This window comes from Vulpes lagopus, chromosome 3 (assembly GCF_018345385.1).
Source record: "Vulpes lagopus strain Blue_001 chromosome 3, ASM1834538v1, whole genome shotgun sequence".
NCBI lineage: Eukaryota > Metazoa > Chordata > Mammalia > Carnivora > Canidae > Vulpes > Vulpes lagopus.
In genome coordinates, this window is record NC_054826.1 from 33,444,220 (window position 1) to 33,465,681 (window position 21,462).

A 21,462-nucleotide genomic window follows, 5' to 3' on the forward strand; every position below is an offset into this window, starting at 1 on the left:
ATAAAGTCAACCCCAAATTCAACATGTATTTTAAATGCAGTAAAAACTAAAAAGACAAAATGAAACTAACAAGAAATGTCCTTGATGTTCACTAGAATCCTCTACAAAAGGATTCAATATTCATCTGCTTTTTAAAAAGTCAAATGAGGGCACCTGGGTGGCTCAGTTGGTTAAGCATCTGCCTTTGGCTCAGGTCATAACCCCAGGGTCCTGGGATCGAGCCCTGCATCTCCCTCTCCTGCTCCCCTTGCTTGTGTGTACATGCATGCTCTGTCAAATAAATAAAATCTTTAAAAAGTCAAATGAGTGATTTTCCAGTAAGGTTAATAAAATGTATAACTATCCAACTAGGTGTATAAGTTATAGGAAGTCATCAAAATGTCCCCCCAAAAGGGCTATGTATACAAAAGCATAAAATATTTCTGGAGGACAAGAAATTGGTAATAGTGTGGCACTGAGAGGAAATATAGGTATTAGGGTGAGAATGTAAAAAAGATTTATATTCTTTTGGACTCTTTGAATATCATTTTATCATACGTATCCGGTTTCAACATGTAAAATTCAAAAATAAAAAATATATAGTTGCTCAAATATCAAAATAATAGGCATTGAATGAGGGCCTTGCAAAAGTAAAATAAAAAAACCTTCTATAATAAAAACTTCTACCAAAATTTTGCCATATTAGGGGTATACTTCCAATAAGCGAATACTTTTTTTCTACATGAAGATACTTTTTTCTAGGGAAAAGAGAGTTGAAGGAGTTGATTCATGGTAAGATTCATTAAGCCATCATACCAATTCTGGCACATAGATGGTTGGTAACAGCTCAATTTATAACAGTAAATCAGAGCACTGCATCTCGAAGTCATTGGGGAGTGTTAACAGTGGATCAGAAAGGGGAGCTTGGCAATGGGGTCTGATGGAAGGGAAGGCTGGAAGATAATGTAGAAATACAAACAATTTTACACATTTGTTTGCTCATTCAAATATACAAGCACCTCTTAGGTGCTAGTTCCCAGAAGACTATGTATGGACCAAGGAAGCCTATTTTTGTACCTTTGGAGTGTTTTGCAGTTGCTAATACCAAACAGTCCTGATGGAGCTCCTCTTTAGATCTGTGGTCCAGGCTGGTAGTCAATGGAAGCATGGAACGAGCTTTTCGCTTCTTGGTTAAGGATTCTGAAATGTAAAAAAAATACAGACTTTCTGAAGATCTGATCAGAATCATAAAAATGGATGGCCATTGTGTGACTGTAACCTACTGGAGAGATACTGCTGGGCAGAAGAAAAGTTCCTGTTCTTAGAGCTTTCAAGTTAAATGAGCTGGCAGCAATGTTTACCACACAAAATGTTGCTGTGAACACTTTGAACAATTAGTGACAGCTGCAAAAATGATCCTTCATCATTAAAATATTTAAAAATGTTTAAAATTGTGTATTAAAACTGTTTAAAAACATGACCCCAAACCGAAACAATCAAAACACAAACATTTAAAACCTAGAAAACAAAGAAAAGCCCCCCCAAAAAAACCAACAATAAAAAACCAAACACTTCAGAGTTTTCGGTGGCACGTAATATTTGAGGATCCTTTCACAAAATATATTACTCATTAGACACTAACCTGGCTTCTCTTTAGGTGGTTCTTTCTTCAGTAAAGTGACTTTGTTATTAATGGTGACTTTTGACTTGTCAAAGCCTGATGAAACTGGAGTGCAGGTAACTGGTTCTCTAGAAGCTGTATCATGGGGGGGGGAAGAAAAAAGTTTGGAGAAGAACAATGCAGAATCTAGTTCTTTTTTAAGTAATTAAGAACTCCATCAGGGTTAATAGTGTGATCTTATGTATTCCATAATATGAGATAAAATACTCTGGAAAGGAAATATAGGTAGTCTCTCTTTTCCCACCTCACAAACTGTCTGTATTCCAGGAATCTGTAAGTTTATTACTTAGACCTTTGACTAATTGGTCTATGGAGGCACTGAAGTTTCTAGTCCTCATAGTGTCATATCATAGGCCCAGGAGTTCTGAAACTGCTCAGATGACCAAAGACTTCTTACATATTTAGATGACAGACTACTAATTCCATGTTTAACTGCAATACAGAATATTAAGAGTACGTGATGTGGAGTCACGATCCTGAGCATACACAACCATGAGCTTAAAAAAAAAAATCCATTAAACTTTTAGCTCTTTATTTTCCTAAACTATGGCTCCAACAGCCATCTCTTGAGGTGGACAGGGCCTGGATGTGTCTGTACCATATATTTTGGCCATTTTAATTCGGTCACATCAAAATATTCCATTTTAGGACTAAACATGGGTCATTGCTTCTATTTATATTTTTTGCTCTTTAATCATTTTAACAGGTAATAGGCACCACAGCTTAAAGATAAACATTTAAAGGTAAAAAAGGATTAAAGTACTACAATTTTATCCAGTAACACTTTTTTCTCTTCAAAGTAAAAACAGCCTACCTCATTAGAAAGCAGTGACAAAACCCTGAAAAGCCGTATTCTGAGAAATTGGAGAATGGCCACTATAGCTTACCAGACTAGAAGAACCAAATTCATATATTTTTATTCCAGAAACAACAACAGCACAAACACACTAGGTACAAACCCAGTTGTGAGGGTGAGAACTCACAAGTTCCCAGAGCAATGGTAGCTTCTAGGCCAGACATTTGTACGGGACAGTGTTTTTTTTTCAGTAACTGGCTGGATGTCACACTGTGAAAACTTTCCTGGTTAAGTTTCTATGGATCTACTTCCCTGGTTTCACTTTGCCCTGTAGTCTTGTCCTGCCCAAGTTCGTAAAAAGTGTTCTCTGAACACCTTCACTATTTCCAGCCCAGTCTTCTGTCAGATCCCTTTTCACACTTCAATGGAGTTTAGAGGCTTAAAACAACCTTTTAAGAAACTAGCAATATTTAAGGGCACCAAAGGTACCACCTAAGTTAAACAGATGGGACCATAAGTAGGTCAGAGGCAGAGAAGTTTCAAACTGAGTTAGGACCTGGCTTAGTTTACGGGTTATGCCTACAAAGTCCTAGCGTCTGGGAAACACAGGATTTGGTCACATACCCACTGAGGCAACACCACCAGGAAACTCTGGCTCCCGGGCTTCCTCCTCACCCTCCTGGTCCGACACGCCATTCTCAACAGGTCCCGAGCTCTCCCTGATGCTCTCATCTTCATTCCCATCACATACTTCCTGCTTTATAGGAGCTCTTGAGATGGGCTTTTTCTTCTTTTTGGGCTTTGGCTTAGGTTGAGAGAGCCTTTTTTTCTCTAATTCAATGCTTTTCTTACCTAGAGGAATCATAGTTAGGAGGAGGACAGATTAAAATGTATATTCTCCCATCCAAGTACTAACCAGGCACAATGCTGCTTATTAGCTTTCCAGATCAGATGAGATGGGGTGCATTCAGGGTGGCATGGCCACAGACTAAAATATATACTTTTAGTTACAAGCACTCTAGGAGATTATCTCTAAAACTTCATCACTCTTCTTTTTGATACCATTATCACCATTTCCCTTTCCTTCCCAATGAATTTTTAGAGTTGTATTTTCAACATGTTAACCAAACCCTTTTTAGGATTACATTAAAACATGAATATGACACACAATTATCACTGAATACTTATAGTATATATTCTATACACAGGACATTCTCCTACATTACTACAGCACAGCCATGAAAATCAGGAAGTTGGGGATCCCTGGGTGGCGCAGCGGTTTGGCACCTGCCTTTGGCCCAGGGCGCGATCCTGGAGACCCGGGATCGAATCCCACATCAGGCTCCCGGTACATGGAGCCTGCTTCTCCCTCCGCCTGTGTCTCTGCCTCTCTCTCTCTCTCTCTGACTATCATAAATAAAAAAAAAAAAAAAAAAAAAAAATCAGGAAGTTAACATCAATACATTAGTACTGTCTACATACTTTACTCAAGTTCTGCCAGTTGTACCCAGAATATCTTTTACAGCAAAAGGAAACAATCTAGGATTACATGATATACTTGTTATGTCTCTCTAGTTTCCTTCAGCCTGGAACAGGCTTGTTTTGTTCTTTTAACTTTCATGACTTGAAACTTTTAAAGATCACAGGACAATTATTTTGTTGATTTCCCCCACCACCTGATGTCTGTCATGATTAAATTTAGGTTTTGTATTTTGGGCAGGCATACAAAGGAGTGATGCGGTCAATACAACATTCAAAGTAGCACAACATTTCTATCTGTCCCATTATTTGGTTGTTTACTTGTCTTGTGAGTTTCTCCTTGAAAAATCATATTTTTCTTTGTAATTACTAAGTATTTGCACCCACTAGTTTTATTATCCATTGATGTTTCTTGACCACAAACTGTTAATGTGATGATTGCTGAATGGTAATCTTCTGATTGCATCATTCATTCTACATTGGAATTCTCCTGTTCATTATTTTCAAGTTCAGGCTGTGCCAGATTTGGTTAGTGGGAGTCCCTGTGAGCTAGCTTCTTTGTTCTCTTGACAGATCTCAGCTCTTGAGCACTTCCTTCCTTTGTAGCACCAGATGATGTTCCAGGCCCGTTTTGTATTTTTCCTATACCAACCTGGAATTAGCCATTTCTCCAAGAAGCTCTGGTTGGTCTCTTTTAACAGAAAATGATATTTAGAAACCAAGATCTGAGTGCTAGGTATACTTGTTACTATTTGAATGTTGTCCTCAGGCCTCTCATGGTTGTCTTCATTGATTAGGAAGGCAACCCATGCCAGTATATCACTGCCACTCTACATGAATGTCCCCTTTTCTTGACCTTGATCAATTCAGTTACTCTGAGAAATGGAGAAAGGGAATTAGGCTAGCATTTATAGGCTCCTGGTTCTGACTGACCTTGAGGAGGCCGGGAATGTTCTTGCATGGAAGTGAGCCATTTGTACACGCAGAAGTCATCTGCCCCTGAGTAGATGCAGTCTGGATCCAGTGGGGACCATGCCACACAAAGCAGTCGACCTCGATGTCCTCGGAAATTGCACAGAGGCTCTTCTCGGAGAGTATCCCACACCTAAAACCACAAGGCACAGGATAGCACAGATAATTTCTGGTTATTCTATTGCTTTGGGGGGAGATAAGTTAAAAAAGACTTAAAAAGAAACTGTGTACTTTTATTTCCCCTTATGACTTATTATTTCCTCTTACAAGTTCAAATTTTAGAAATGTTATTTCCTACAAGAGGCTTATGTACTCTGGGATGTAGAGACATCCTTATGGGGATGATTCTGAGTGAGCTTCTAATGGTTCTAAGTATTTCACTATAATGAACCAGTTATTCTATGTTTTTTGGGCTGGGGGTTTGACATCACGAAGAGAATTTTAATTTACAGCCTATATCTGCATGTGTACGGTTCTTATTTCTCACAGGTAATTCTTTTGTCCCCATCTCTGGGAAATGATCAATTTCCTTACTTTCTTGAATTACTCCTGTCTCCATTTCAGAGGGCAGCCCTTCCTGGCTCCTAGCTTAGTTACAACTCTACACTGAGATGGACATCCATCAGAAGTTAGCTCTCCAGTTCTTAATGTCTGTTCTGGTTCTGGTATCTCAAAGTCCTACCTCACAGCTCTGGCTTGGCATCTCCTCATTATTCTTTCTAACTTGAAGATTTTTGACTTACTAATTTATTATTAAAAACTGTTCATGTTTATAGCCACCGTTTCTGTATTTAAAATAGGAGCTAGTAGTTCTCACATCAGTTTAGTCCATCATATGACAGTAAGAATGAAATGTTAAAAAAATTAGAATTTAGCTAGTTTCTATCAATACTTTCCCTTTCATCTAAGTAAAACAGAAACAAGAAAACAAAAACAAAACCCAAAAACCCAATCTTAGCCTGCCAAGGGCCCAGATATGTGGAATGAACTAAAATGCCTTCTAGAGCTCAGAATATTCCTTTCTGTAGAAGATAACAGTGAGGGAAAGAATGTACATAACTGGGGAAAGGAGAGAAGAGTTCAAGTTAGAATACATACTGAAGAACCTACAGAATTAAGGACACAATAGTACCTGAGCTGTACCATCATAGGAAGCAGATACCAGCCTTCCATCATGATGCGGGCTCCATGCCACACTGGTAATCTTGGCTGTGTGCCCTGACAGGGTCCGGTAGGGCTCTGTAATGGTCACTGGAGATTCAGGATTGCTCTCTAAGAGACAAAGGGAAGATGTCATTTTTACTAATAGCAACAACAAAAAGACACAGCAGAGTTACATCTTGACATGGACAGTCAAGATTTTGCCATATGCTTTCTAGATGACTTTCAGCAGGCAATATTATTTATTGGTTAAGACTATGGGCACGTATGCAGTGAGGTATGCAGATAGGTTTACTGCAATAAGTTTTAGTTGTCATTCTGTCTTTCTAAAAGCCACCAAAATGAAAATAGTATCTTTTGCATGTGATATTAAGAAGGCTGTGTCATCAGTTTTATGGTAGCTGAAGACATATAATTCTGAATTTAATCAGGAGAAAATACCAGATCAACCCAGACTGAGGGGGCATCTACAAAATAATAGAGCAGTAGCCTTCAAAGATTAAAAAAAAAAAAAAAAGAAAAAAAAAGGCTTAGAGACTATTCCAGATATAAAGGACATTACTGGATCAACTGACAAAATGAATATGAATGATCGATTAAACCACTGTATTTATATTATTAAATTAACTGAAGTTCATAATGGAATTGTAGATTGACTGTAAGGGAATATCCTCATTCTTACAAAATACACGAATATTAAGGGTTTGGGTGGTCATGATGTATGCAACACAAACGGTTTGGAAAAAAATATGTATGCACAGGCACCCACACACCTACAACCAAATGAATATAACAAAAGGTTAACAGTTGTTGAATATGTGAAAGGGTGTATGAGAGTTCTCTGTATTACTCTTGCATCTTTCCTCTAAGTCTGAAATAAAGTAATATTGATTCTGGACATTTTTTAAAAAATCTTTTTCTGTTTTTTGGTAGATATGAAATAAAAACCAAACTGAGATGTTAGTATTAAAGTAACACAGATCTGCACTGCTCTGAAGAATTGTTAATGCCTTCTATTAAACTGGATGCTTAATTCGGAATCCCAAAGATAATAAGACCAGGATAAGCCTTCTAACATATCATGCTCATAAGTTACACACTGTCTGCTATTTATTGTTAGAAAAAACCTGTCTATACTTTGTTTTTCCACATTGCTTTCAACTTGAGGGAGCCACTCCTAGAATAAATTTTTTTTTGTTCTTATAGATAAGGATTCTCAAAAAACTATGGGAAATTCTAGAGAAAATAAAACCGTCAACTATTTTCACTATGGCTGATAGCACATACTTGCAATACTCTGGAAACAGCATTGTGACAGATTATAATTTCTTCGTATCAGAAAAAAAGAAATCTCACTGCTTCCATATTTTTAAAAAGTGCTCTTTTAACAACCACTTACATGGGGCTCCATCTCATGACCTTGAGATCATGACCTGAGCTGAAACCAAGAGTCGGATATATAACCGACTGAGCCACCCAGGTGCCCATGTTATTTTAAATAAGAAAAATATATTACTTTTGATAGCAGAAAAAACAAGAACAACAATATCAAAAAGTAAATAAAGGTATAAAACTTGGAATGCAAAGCAGCTGAACAATTATCACCCTAGTATGTAAGAAACCAAAGTTACCTATCACACTCTTTAGGTTATGCACATAAATGACCGCATTGTTGGACCCAGAGGCCATCAGATAGCTCAGCTCCGGCTGACTGCCATGCTCATGATGCCAGCTAATGGTATTCACAAGTTTGTGATGCTGCTGGATGGTACATATCAGTTTCAGGTTGGGAACCTGAAATATTTCTATTGATCTGGAATAACAAACACATGCGACAAGAAAGATGGATGATCAAATTACAATCTAATATGCAAACACGTATCTTCCTTATCCCATTACTCAAATAAAGGTGAAATGGAATAGGATAATCCTATCTATCACTGTAAAGGTTATTCTTACAGAGAGCCAGATATAAAAGGCTGTTCTTTCAACAAATATATTCAGCTTTAAAAAAAAAAAAATCCCACATAATCTCTGGAAAGTTGTGTTTATCAGGCTCTTGTGATAAATGGTGCTATGGAAAAGCTAAAAGAAATAATGAACCAATGACTAAATTAGATTCTGTTGCTATGATCAACATCAGAAAGAACACAGTGAGGTCTAAAAAGCACTGGTGCCCAGGCTTATTTTAAAAAAATGAAGGAAGATTTAGGTAGTATAGTACAATAGATGAACATTTTGTGAAATATAAAACAGCCTAAACACTGAATAGGCGAACATTCCTTTGGACTTAAAATATCCAGCTTATTTTACATTCTTGAAGATGCAGAAAGCTCCTGGGTCTCTGCAGAGAATATCAAGGGCAGATCAGAATATCATCCCAACTAACACTATAGATGGCATGAATCAGCTTTTAATCAAATGTATGTGCAATTACAAAATCTTTTTTTTTTTTTTAAAGAAACAAACACATACCCATCTTCATTGCCAAGAGCCATGATTTTACCATCTGCTTTCCAGCTGATCTCTGTGTGTACAGGCAATTTGTACTAGAAAGCAAAACAAACCAATTGACTAAAAGCACTATTCTCTCTGCATGATGACAGCATGAGAAAAAAAATCCCTAGAGCTTAAAATGTTCTAATTACATAGAGTTACTACAAGAGTTACTAAAAGCAAGCATTCTGACTGTAATTTCCTTAATTGGGACAAAAAAGAGACCAGTAAACTAAATGTTTATAATATCTAACTCTGTGAAATGAACTTCGTTAAAATGATTTTTATCCCACATCAGAGTGTGTAACATGTCCACTGGCTTGATAATATGGGGGTCATGTCTCCTTAACAAAAGCTATATACACGCTTCCCCGGTTTTCTTCCTATTTTTTTCTTTCTCCCAACTGCTGGTGTTTCCCCAAGGCTGCCTGGACCCTCCTGTCTTCTTAATTGTGTCTTTAGATCACCTCATATATTCCCACAGCTTCTACAGCTACCATTCACCTGAAGGAATTCTAAATTTCTTGAGAGAGAAGAAAGTAATTTGAGTGAGCACTCAAGTGGGTAGTGTGGGGAGCAGAGGGAGAGGGAGAGAGAATCTTAAGCAGGCTCCACACCCAGCAGAGCCTGATGCAGGATCCTGAGATCATGACCTGAGCCAAAATCAAGAGTCCAATCCTTAACCGATTGAGCCACCCATGCACCCTAGGAATTCTAAATTTCTAATTCCAGCCCAAACACCTTGTATGAAGTTTTTTGTTGTTGCTTTTTAAATTTTAATTTTTTATTTTTTTATGCCATAGGGAATATTTTTTTTAAAGATTTTATTTATTTATTCATGAGAGACACACACACACACAGAGGCAGAGACACAGGCAAAGGGAGAAGCAGGCTCCATGCAGGGAGCCTGACGTGGGACTTGATCTTGGGACTCCAGGATCATGCCCTGGGCTGAAGGTGGTGCTAAACCACTGAGCCACCGGAGCGGGGCTTGAGACCACAACTCCAAGATCAAGAGTCACATGCCTTACTGCCTTAGCCAGCCAGGTGCTCCTCCTTGTATGAAGTTCTAATCCATATATTCAACTACCACAAAACTGAAAGCTCTTTAGGAATAGGAATTCTTTTTCATTCACTGCTGAATGTTAATGTGGAGATAACATTTAATGAAAGAATATAGTTTATAAAAATAATTCCATTAATGATTATTTTTATGCTAGTCATTCAAAAATAATGAGCAATAAAAATGTCCATTTGAAAGAATAAGAACTCTCAACATTTATGGTTTCACTTCAAAAGACAGTTCTGGCATAGACTGATAAAATGGTAAGACAAAAGTGATTAAATGTGGGCATCTAGGTCAAGAATATAAGGGAACTATATGCATTATTTTTGTGCAAATCTGTAGTTATTTCACTAAAAAATTAAAAATAAGATGGTTATTTTGTCTTCAGCAAAATATTTTGCAACCAACCTTGGCTACCACATTATAGTAATTTTTACCAAGGTTTCACTCTGGAGAAAGTGGCTGGCCTGAAAGGGATGCTTTATATCCAAGATCTGAAAGTTTATCATAAATCACCATGGCAACTGAGACAAAACTGTGTGTGTGTGTGTGTGTGTGTGTGTGGTTAAGTTCCTTGCTTTATTCAGGGATAAAGACTTCTAGTTATCTGTAATAAATCACAAATTCACTGAGGCTTTTAGGAACATCTAAGAAATCTGATGAGCATAATGGATATCTCTAATAATGGCATTTATCATGTAAGATGGGAAATCAAGATGACTTTAGACCACAAGGACTCACTTTGATTGAGTTGGCGTCCCTGATGAGTTTGTTGATATCATAGGCTTCTCCACCAAGCTTCCAGGGGTTATGCTGTAAGACAATCCCTTCCCCTCCACAGCTATATAAAGTGAGGGAAGGTCTGTCTCCTTCTCCTATATGAGATAAGAAAAAAAAGCTTATCAGTTTTGCATTTCACCAGCTTAACTATTTGTTGCTATAGTACAACTATAGCATACCATGAGTTGTTTTAAAAATATTTTATTAGTACATTGGAATAAAGTCACTGTTCTTTGCATATGAACACAGCTGTTGGGAGAAGTAAAAAGATACACTAACTTTACAGTAATATTTATAAGGCAGAGTATTTGCTTTAAACATTCTCCTGCCATCCAAACAGCATGGGTGCCAAAGCTGGGATCAAAAAACATCTTCTTGGGGATCCCTAGATGGCTCAGCAGTTTAGCGCCTGCCTTCGGCCCAGGGCGTGATCCTGGAGTCCTGGGATCGAGTTCTGCATCGGGCTCCCTGTGTGGAGCCTGCTTCTCCCTCTGCCTGTGTCTCTGCCTCTCTCATCTGCCTCTCAGATGCACAGTGAAAAAATTCAGCTCAAAGAGACCAAATGATGCTTTAGAGTTTGGGGACTCTTATTATGGGTGAATGGTTTCTAACTTATTATTTGCTATGACTGCCCTCATGATCTTTGGGGGGACATAGCAGTCTGCAGAAGCAGTCATTATACTAGAGTATGTATGACTTTCCAGCTTGAATATCTTACAATTAAACTGAAAGAAAGAGAATGCTCTCATGTTTGCTAGAGAATGGCTCAGGTACTTACCGAGTGCAATGGGGGGTAGTGGCGGCCCCCAGGCTAAAGTGTACACAGTCTTCTTATGATATGTGCTAGAAATCTGTGGAGGTCTGGGGGAAAGGGATATTAAACAAAGATTTAAACAGAAGGCACAGTGGAAATCAGATCCATCTTTTTCTAAAAGGTTCCTACCTATTTGTTGCTAATATTAGAGAAAAGCAATTTAACGGTATCCTCTAAATAGCTGATTGTGGAGAAGCCAACATTTAAATAACATACCATGTAATGATATCTGCCAGCAAAATGATTAAGTCCCAAATGTACTTTATCCAGGAAAAAATGTTATCTGCTATCCCCGCCCCCGCCCTGACCCCCAACTGCCACCAATCTGGCCAGTGTGGGATTTTACCTCTCTCCCCCTGCCAGTTGCCCACTTCACGTAAATGTCATATATTCTAATGTCACTGTAGTTACAAACAGTGTAAATGCTATCATAACTAGAGAAAAATAGAACAGGATAGAAAACGTAAACCGTTCAGCCCAGAACTAAGGTTACTGCTAAGCATCTATTATCATCATACAGATGGATCCACCTCACTTTCAAAAGACAAAGAGTAAAAAAAACCCAAAAAAACCAAAAAACAAAAAAACAAAAGACAAAGAGTCATTTTAGGCTTACTCGGTTATTAACATCACATTCTTAAACTAAGACCAGATTTTAGAGAAGTTTGATTTTAAAATTTTTGACTGTGAAGAAAACTTGCTCTTGAGGGTAATTTGGTGGTTAGTGACATGTGAGGGGTCAGTAAAGGCAGGATGGCTGTTACCTTCACTGTAAACCATATTCTTTGTAGGATTTGAGAATTCCTGGAGTCCAGAACCTACGACTAAACTAGCTGTTGACTTACTTACTTTCATGTTTCTGGCACAGGCATCATTATCCTGGACAATAAACTCTAGTTTCTTTGGACTAAAAGAAATACAAGTAGTTCTAGCTGGATACTGCCTAACAGTATCTACAGCAGCACTCTTCCTCCTCCTACATACCATTCTTAGTGTTAGTTTGGATAGTCAGCTTAGAATATCCAGAAGATAGTAATGTAATAGAATTAGTCAACAATTTTGTGATGACATAGAGCTATTTAAATTGCAATACGGTTTTATTTTCTTCAGTGATTCTTTGAAATAGTGTATTATGTTTTGAGAATTAAAAGTGGAGTTAACTAAGTGCAGAACAAAATATGTAGGTAACTAATTGCAGAACAAAATATGTAGGTAACTAACTGCGTGTAGGTTTTACATATATATAAAAAATTGCATATAAAAAGATTAACTGTGGGCAGCCCCAGTGGCTCAGCAGTTTAGCACTGCCTTTAGCCCAGGGCGTGATCCTGGAGACCTGGGATCAAGTCCCGTGTCGGGCTCCCTGCGTGGAGCCTGCTTCTCCCTCTGCCTGTGTCTGTGCCTCTCTCTCTCTCTGTGTGTGTGTCTCTCATGAATAAATAAATAAAATCTTTTAAAAAAAAAAAAAAGCGTTAACTCTGGGATGCCTGGGTGGTTCAGGGGTTGGGCGCCTGACTTTGGCCCAGGGTGTGATCCCATGATCCTGGATTCCAGGGATGGAGGCCCAAGTCCTGGATTGGGCTCCCTGCATGGGGCCTGCTTTTCCCTCTGCCTAGGTCTCTGCCTCTCTCTCTGTGTCTCTCATGAATAAATAAAATCTTTAAAAAAAAAAAAAAAAAGGTTAACTCTGCAGTGTAGCAAATAGTTCTTACTTAAAAATGAATGATTTAGAATAGGGGTAGGTAACCATCCTATAAAGGGCCAGACAGTAAATATTTCAGGCTTCTGAGCCATGAGTGCTCTGTCACAACTCCTCTCACTGTGTTCTGGTAGTATGAAAACAGCCTCTAATAAGGTGTAAATAAATGAGTGTGACTGGGTTCCTAATAAAGCTTTATCTATCAATGTTGAAATCTGAACTTTAATTTTCATGTCATGAAATAGTCTGATTTTTTTCCCAATAATTTCAAAAGGTGGAACCGTTAAGTCATGAGCCATGGCTCTCCAATCTTTGGTCTATAATAGTGCTATTCTAAATTCTGGGCCTTGTGCACTTGAATGTGGCTCATGAGAAACAAGGAACTAAACTTCTAACTTTATTTTAACAATAAATACCTATATGTGGCTACCAAACTGAACAGCACAGTCTGGGATCCAATCAAGCATCTGGGATAGCTGTGTTCAATAGATTCATAATGTGAACGAGCCATATATATGAGCCACACATGCAACTTAAAGCTTTCTTGTAGCCACATTAAAAGAAGCAAAAGAAATAAGTAAAATTCAATTTTAATAGTATATTTTATTAAACTCAATATACAAAAGTATTATCTTTTAAAATACCAAAATAAAATAATTTTTGAGATATTTTACATTTTCTTTGGGGGGGTGCAGACTCTGAACTCTGGAGTGTATTTACACTTACAGCACATCCCAGTAGTCACCTGTGGCTAAAAACTACTGGAATGGACAATGAAGCTCTAGATATAACTTCCAGCTTGTTGAGAATATAGGGAATACAGAAATGAGTTAGAAATCACCACAAAGAAATAACTAGGTAAGTCCAAAATGTAGAATATTCTCACCAAAAAACTTACCTGGGTTCTTCAAACTGAAAAGGCAATGTTATAGAAAGAAATGGGGGTACTGTTCTAGAATAAGAAAGACTAAAAAAACATGATAAGATGCCTTGTGTTGAACCCTAATTGAAAGGAATTTGAAAAGAAATAGCTGGGAAAAACATTGGTTTACAAATCAAAATTAATTCCATCACAGACATTTTGGTCAGTGGGCTAAACAATCTTGCTTCTTACTTGTTGGAGTAGGTGTCATACAATCCCACTTTCCCGTCATCAGTTCCAAAAGCTAAGCAGCCTTCCTTGGTTGGGTGCCAGCAGAGCTACAAAACAGAGAAGACAAGGGGCATACTGTTAAGGGAAGTGAGGTTATCTGTCAAGCATTCAAATGAACAATTTTCTTGCTCTTGGTATCTTCTAATTTTAAAAGTAATAAATTCTCATTATTTAAAAGAAACAAAGTATTAAAGTAAAAGTCACTGGTATGTTCACCATCCAAAAAACCCCATTGCCAATTTTCTATCTTTCCCGATATTTTTGTGACTAAAGTTAAATATATACAGTTGAAAAAAACAAAAATAGGTTCAAACATTTAAATAATGTGCATTGAGACACTGTTGAGTGGGGATAAAAGATTCCATAACAGTTTAGAAAGTAGAATTCTATTAATAAAACTTGGAAAGATACATTACAAATTGTCATTAGTGGTTCTCTGGATTATGGAAGTGGGAGAATAGAGTGGAGGGTAGGAAAACTTTTTGCTTTCTATACTTCCATACAGTTTGGTTTTCTTTTTTTCTCTTTTTATTATTATTTTTTAATTTTTAAGATTTATTTATTTGAGAGAGAGAAACAGCACATGTGCACATGAGCATAAGGAGGGAAGAGGGAGAGGAATCTCAAACAGACTGCTGAGGGTGGATGGAGCTCCATGTGGGCATGGTTGATCTCACAACTCTGAGATCACAACTTGAGCTGAAACCAAGAGTGGGACACTTAACTGACTGTGTCAGCCGGGTGTCCCTGTTATTATTATTATTTTTCTTATTGAAATATAGTTGACATACAGTGTTATATTATTTTCAGGTATATCACATAGTGATTTGACAATCCTGTATGGTATTCCTTTTAACCACAAGCATTTATTGCTTTTAGACTAAATAGAGAAAAGAAAATATAAACCTACTGTTGTCTAATCTGCAGTCCCATGTTTTGTAATTTTCATTTTTCATCAATTGGTGAACATCTTTCCACATCAAAGAAAAAGCCATATTATAATTTTTAATAGTCTGATACCCTTCGATACATGTTTATCTTATAACTTATATGAATGCACATCCAGGTCATTCCTAATTTCTTACTATAAGAATTATTTGAAAAAAAGTTCAGAGCAAGCTCAAAGAAATCATCCTTACCGCTGTAACCTTGGACTTGACACCCTGCCAAAAATTTTTCACATCATAGTTGTTCTTGATGGAGAGTGTATTCCATATGCGGATCATGCCATCCCCAACACCTATGGCCAAACAGCCCATGTCCACAGGAGAGAAAGCCAGGCTGTAGGCAAACCCACCTAGGGAAGGGAGGGTCCAGCAGCACTCGAGGGTGGCCATGTTCCAACATTTTACCTGAAAAGATCAAGGGTGAGGGTCTAAATATTAAAAAAAAGAGAAACTGGAAAAAGAATGAACATTTCAAATAGGATGAACTCAATGAGTAAGAATAATATAATTTAATTATTCCAGTAGGTATTGGAAGAAGTGTCTTTTAGAAAAAAAATTAATAAATTGTAGAGCTCAAAGGGAACTGAAAATACATTTATTCTCAGAGATGTCAAGTGAATTCAGGGTCACACCAGGAATAAAGCAGACCAGGGCTTCCCATTTCCTAGAGTCCAGGGGCATTTCCACTCTACTGTATTACAGCACTGGTGATCTCTTCATTTGGCAAGTCCTAAGAATGAAGATGGCCTCAGGACACTAGAAAATGAAAGGAGCTATCTCCAAAAGCGAAATATCTTATACCAGGGAAAGAGGAGTGCTACATATTTAATCTTCACTTGTTTAACAGAGGGGCTTCGGAGAAAACAGTCTATCAAGTAAACCTTAGTTTAATTGCAAAACAATAGCCACAGACTCTTAAAGCCAATACTCTCCTGGAGACTTCACCAAGAGCAGAGAGAAGGTAGAGAGTTTCTCTACCTAAACTATAGACAAGGCTATTTTAAAGCCAAAGCATGATGATTTCACACATCCTTCCCTGGACATATCTATAATTCTTTTTTCTTAAATTTAATTTTATTTATTTGTCAAAGAGAGAGCACAAGCAAGGGGAGCAGCAGGCAGAGGGAGAAGTAGGCATTTTGCTGAGCAAGGAGGCCGATGCAAGGCTGGATCCCAGGACCTGGGATCATGACCTGAGCTGAAGGTAGATGTTTATTTATTTATTTTTATTATTATTATTGTTTTTTTCTTAAGGCAGATGTTTAACTGACTGAGCCACCTAGGTACCCTTACAATTCTTTATCATTTATCTCTCTTTAACAAAAAAGGTAGTTCCTCATCTTTCTCCTAACTCTCTGCTGTTGGTGTACTTACTGCTGATGAATAATTGTAACTCTGAGATTGGTCTGGGCACAAGGGAATAAGGTGAGGCATGGAAACTGGTGGATGGTTTGAAAAGCCCTCTAATTCCTTTTAAGTCATAAATCATCAGTCTACAATGCTGACTGCAAAATAAGCAGTTCTTACATCTCTATCCATCGACGTGGAAAGCAGCAGCTGTTTGTCATCCTCAGTTTGTAAAGGGCATAAGTTAAACACAATTCTTGAATGATTCTGCCCTTCTGATGAAGCACTAAAGAGGGTAAATTTCCGTCTCCAAGACTGAGTGAGATCCCACAGCAACAGCTCACCTCTGTGAAGGAAAACAAGTACTAGTTCTCTTTCAGAAGCAATCTGAAAACAAGTGATTTGGGGACACAGAGTATGGGCCCTCAGCTGCAAAATGATTTGCTAATTGTTCTTTTAAGGAGAGAAAACTGCATATTCTGAAATATGCACAAAATAGTTCAGAAAGAACACACACAAAAACAAGGAGTCACTGCTGGTGGGGAAGGGAACCTAGTCGCTTGAGAAGACAGGTAGGAAGAGTGCTTCTCTATGTTCTTATGTTCTTTTTGAATGACATGAATATACTGCACTACCTTTGGAACAGTTTCCTAACTGCTTTAACTGTAAAATGCCACCATAATTTGCATAGCCCCAAATCTTGAAGACCTACTGTCTTTTATTGGGATAGTGTAGGGGAGTAGGGCCATGATCAACATTTTTTTGGGGGGGGGGGGGGAGGATTTTTATATGCTTTAACTGTATCAATTCATTTAAAAGCAGGGCCCTTGTCTGCTAAATTCACTAATTATCTCAAGAAACTAGAAGCCTAGTGGCTTCTACACAATAAACTTTGTTCGGTGAATGGCTATAATCATCCTAAGAGAAAATTCTATAAAATCTCTCTTGACATATGAACTAACGGAAGCTCAACGTAAAGGGTCATGCTCATGAACACATAGAAGTAAGAGACTGATTCTGAAATTCAGTTCTGCCTGACTTCAGAGTCCATGCTCTTAACCACCAGGCTATACTTCTTTGATCTTTTCTCAGCACTGTTATTAGACAGCTTAAGAACACATCCCACGATTTTTCTATTACAAATGGCCCAGCATAATATAAGCCTGAAATGCTGCCTTTTCCATCTTCTGTGTCTGGAAAGAGAAGCCTCGGAATTCCTCAAGCTAGAGTGGAAAACAAAACATGTCAGAGAGAGCATGACCAAAAAAAGACCTACCCAAAACAGCTGGATACCAGCTGTGTTGGTTGATCCTTGGGCCAATGGAGTGTCAACCAAAGGCGTTCTTTAATAGTTGGGTCTATACCCCCTCCTCTTCTCTTCAGAAAGGGCAATTTCAAAATCATCACCCCTGCAGATTAAAAGAAGGTCAGTGGGTACTCAAGACAGTGAAACTACACATGTGAAGTCCCTAGCAGTTCATAACACAGTTTGCGGTTTAAGTTTGTTAGTTTGGTTACTTAGAAGTCAGAACTCATTTGCTCATGGAAATGTTATTATACATAGTTTTAATACCACTCTAACTAAAGAATAGGCTGTTCTGGCAACCTAAGCATATTAAGCATACTGTCTGAGAAAATGAGGTTTCAACTGAACTGTGAACCGATGTGGTAACACAACTTCAGATTCTCCAAAGCTGGAAGGATAGAGAGTGGGATTCCGTCTTCTAGTTGGCAAGAAATCCAACAAAAGGGACAAATTTGGCAGTGAACATATTGTGGCAGACAAGTCCCTCCACCTCTGACATGCTACTCACCAATGGTTCTTAATTCCTATTATGTACCAGAATGACTATAATGAGGGATTGGGGGAGCCTCTAAAAATAAATATATGCCAGGGCCCAACTCCTAGAGATACTGATTCAGTAGATTTAAGGTGGGGTCCAGGTACCCACATTTTCCAAAAACTCTCCAGGTGATTTTGTTGCATGACTAGAATTGAAAATCATTGTACTAGACATCCATAAGCTTAGAGGTTACCCTTCTGGAGGGATTCTTGGCCTAATGTTGTTCCCACTTGGGAGGATTGGCCATGGTATGTCCAAAAGCAGTCCACAATTCTTTTAAAAAATTTGTTTTCCAGAGTTATACTGTTAGTTACCATTGACTAAGCTATAACTATGATTTGCTTTATATGCACTAATGCATTTAGATAAAGATGACCAAACTTTCACGGTTTTAAATAAAGTGGAGAAAGAAGACTGATATAAAGAAAAAGGCTAGATTTTTACTATAAAGTAAAATCCACGCCCACTCTGCCTGGAGTGCCTCTCAATTTATAAATTGAAGGTAAAAGTTCTGTTCACAGAGAGAGGCTTGGGAAAGCTGAATGACTGAGGATATAGTTTGGATAAACTGAGATATAACATTTAAACATGTACTTCTACAGTGAATATATATTATTTATCTAGCATTTGTGCATTAAAACCCCTAGGTCTTTTCTAATCCTCTGATCCACACTTTCCTAAGTTCTAATATTCCTATCCTTATAACAAACATCTTGCCTTCCATGACAGTGCCCCTTTTATGAAGGCACCAGAAACTCTCATCTCCAAAACCAAAGTCAGACTGGGGGGAGCAACTTTCTGGATAGAAAAGTAAAGAACTGCCTTCTGGCAGATACCATAATCTTAGGATAAGAAGACACAATTAAAAAAAGTTTCTATTTCTACCAATCACTATAGGTTACATCACAAAAGAAACATCACATATCAAATCTTACCTCGGCCTCTAGAGCAGCTCCAGATTCGAATGGTCTGATCTTTGCTTCCAGTGGCTAAGTAGCAGCCGTTTGTTACTGGAGTTTGTGCTATAACTTTACCATTGGGGATTTCAGGTTCTTCTAGGGTAGAGAAGGTCATTTTGTTTTTAATTTATTTTAAACATGAACTTGTCAAAGAAAAACTAGTCTGCAAGGTTCCTGAAATTTAGCCATTATGTTTATAGACATGATCTGTAAAACTTAATGTTTTAAATGTAATTCAAATGATATAGTTTTATCCACATTGTTCTTTAGGTCTGAGAAGTACTCAACCCTCTTAAATCATCTCTACCTGAATTTTCTTCTTGATTAATGGATAAACAGTCTTCACCAGGCAGGGGACACCAGGCTATGGAGTGGATCTCATCATCATGGCCTCGAAGCCTGTGAATAACTTCTCCTTTCTTACTGATGTCAATTATAACCACTATGCCATCCTTGTAGCTAAAGAACAAGAGTTAGGAATATTGAAAAATGAAGACTGAACAGTAAACATTTTGGATTAGGAATTATCATCGTGCACATCTAAAAGGTAAGTGTACTAGGGATGAAGGAGAAGGAAGAAAGCAAGAAATAATCTTGTTTTGTCCTTTTTTCACCACCACTGCTGTTCCAATCAAAGTCTTGGCACTAAGTAATAATGTATTATGTTGCCTGGCATAAAGTTCATAAGGTGAAGCATACTTGTGTTTGAAGGGGAAACTTATAGAAGAACAGTAATTTTTGGGCTCCAGCAATCCTTCTGACTAGAGACGGAATATGTCCTAACACACTTACACCTCTCCCACTTTTTACAAGTAATCCTTGTAAAATCCTTGTAATTTTTCTAACTGTGAACTCAACAAAAAACTGAGTACTGCAGCTTCTAGACCTGGATATTCCAAGCCTATCATTTTTTTTAAAATTCAGAGGACACCGAGAAATTCTAATAGTTTTTTTTTTTAAAAAATAGATGAAGTATTTCATACACATAAAGAAGTATCTATCAACCAGCTTAAAGGAAAAAAAAAAACTCAATTATCAAGATGGTTAAAGTCCTTTTATACATCCCACCCCAATTAAACTCTCTCTCTCTTCCCCAGAGGTAAACTGCTATTCGTGATCATTCCTAGACTTTCTTTGTCTATGTTCCTAAAGACAACTGAAAATGATTCTGTGTATTTTAAAACTTCATATAAATGGTATCATGCAGTCTGTTTTTCTGTAACTTGTTTTTTTCCCACTTATTGTTAGCAAGTCATTGATGTGGATGCATGTAACTCTGGTTCCTAGTCAGTCACTTACACTATTGGATGGCACTCCACTGTGTGACTATAACACAAGTTTACTCATTTTTCCTTTTAGAGGGCTTCCGTTTATTACTATTACAAATAAAACAAAACAAAAATGCCACTAATAATCTTATGCACACTTAAGACAATTTCAGATTTAATGCATAGTAGTGGAACTGCCAGGATGTAAGATGTATACATCTTTGCTTTGCTAGAAGTACAAACTGCACTCCAAAGTTGGGTGTACCTCCTTACATTTCCTACACACTAGATAGTCCTATAGGAAAAAACACCATTACATTCCTTTAATAAAAGGAGAAACTTTTATTAAAAACATTTTCCCATTACAGCCTTACTTCAAAAAAAATGAAATCATACATCAATCTTTGCAGACATGGACTTCGAAAACCCATCAAGTTTTGCAACCTAACAGTCAAGTGACCAAGCTGTTCTTCAATTTTAATCAGCCTTTTAGGAAATGATCGCCATTTGGAAGAGCCTCTAAAAACAAATCATTCTGATTCCATCCTCTGTCTGTGTGCAGTTCCCTCTACCTGAAAGATTTCTTGTGGATTCTTGCTCATCTTTCAAGGTCAGTTTGATCCTACCTTCTCTGATCCCTGCCTACCACCCATTCTGCTCTTCCTCTAGCGCTCCCACTGTAACACTGCTCACTTCACCCAGCAGACCACCGATCTACAGACTCCTCCCATTTTCACTATTACACACACATACCTGTTTTCCTGTCCTTCCCCTCATGCTTCATTATCACTCCTTTAAAAACACCCTTAGCAGCTTTGTCCTGTCTCTTTCAGAAGTATTTACTCCACAAAACTTCAAATCTTGTCAAATCCAATCATACCCTTTCTCAGTTTGAATAGTTTACTTTGAATTCATGACTCTGATTCAGAGCTTGGCCTCAATACGGACCACTGGACCTACAATTTCTCTCAGTAAGCTCATTTTTTTATTCTCTGAGATGACTATTTTTACATCTTCCTGC

General features: G+C 37.7%; 1 protein-coding gene across 2 annotated transcripts in view; it reads right to left on the reverse strand.

Annotated features, from left to right (window-relative positions):
- GEMIN5 (gem nuclear organelle associated protein 5) overlaps nt 1-21,462 on the reverse strand; it is a 39,529-nt gene that overhangs the window by 14,576 nt on the left and 3,491 nt on the right. For both annotated transcript variants that reach the window (XM_041748942.1, XM_041748940.1), the window contains exons 4-18: nt 19,481-19,632; nt 19,150-19,269; nt 17,647-17,779; nt 16,551-16,716; nt 15,216-15,428; nt 14,038-14,123; nt 11,189-11,271; nt 10,372-10,505; nt 8,544-8,617; nt 7,700-7,881; nt 6,040-6,179; nt 4,869-5,040; nt 3,081-3,308; nt 1,622-1,735; nt 1,057-1,179 (exon numbers count right to left, since the gene is read on the reverse strand). In XM_041748942.1, the coding sequence (XP_041604876.1) occupies nt 1,057-1,179; nt 1,622-1,735; nt 3,081-3,308; nt 4,869-5,040; nt 6,040-6,179; nt 7,700-7,881; nt 8,544-8,617; nt 10,372-10,505; nt 11,189-11,271; nt 14,038-14,123; nt 15,216-15,428; nt 16,551-16,716; nt 17,647-17,779; nt 19,150-19,269; nt 19,481-19,632 (2,120 nt within the window). The remainder of the gene's footprint in view (nt 1-1,056; nt 1,180-1,621; nt 1,736-3,080; nt 3,309-4,868; nt 5,041-6,039; nt 6,180-7,699; nt 7,882-8,543; nt 8,618-10,371; nt 10,506-11,188; nt 11,272-14,037; nt 14,124-15,215; nt 15,429-16,550; nt 16,717-17,646; nt 17,780-19,149; nt 19,270-19,480; nt 19,633-21,462) is intronic.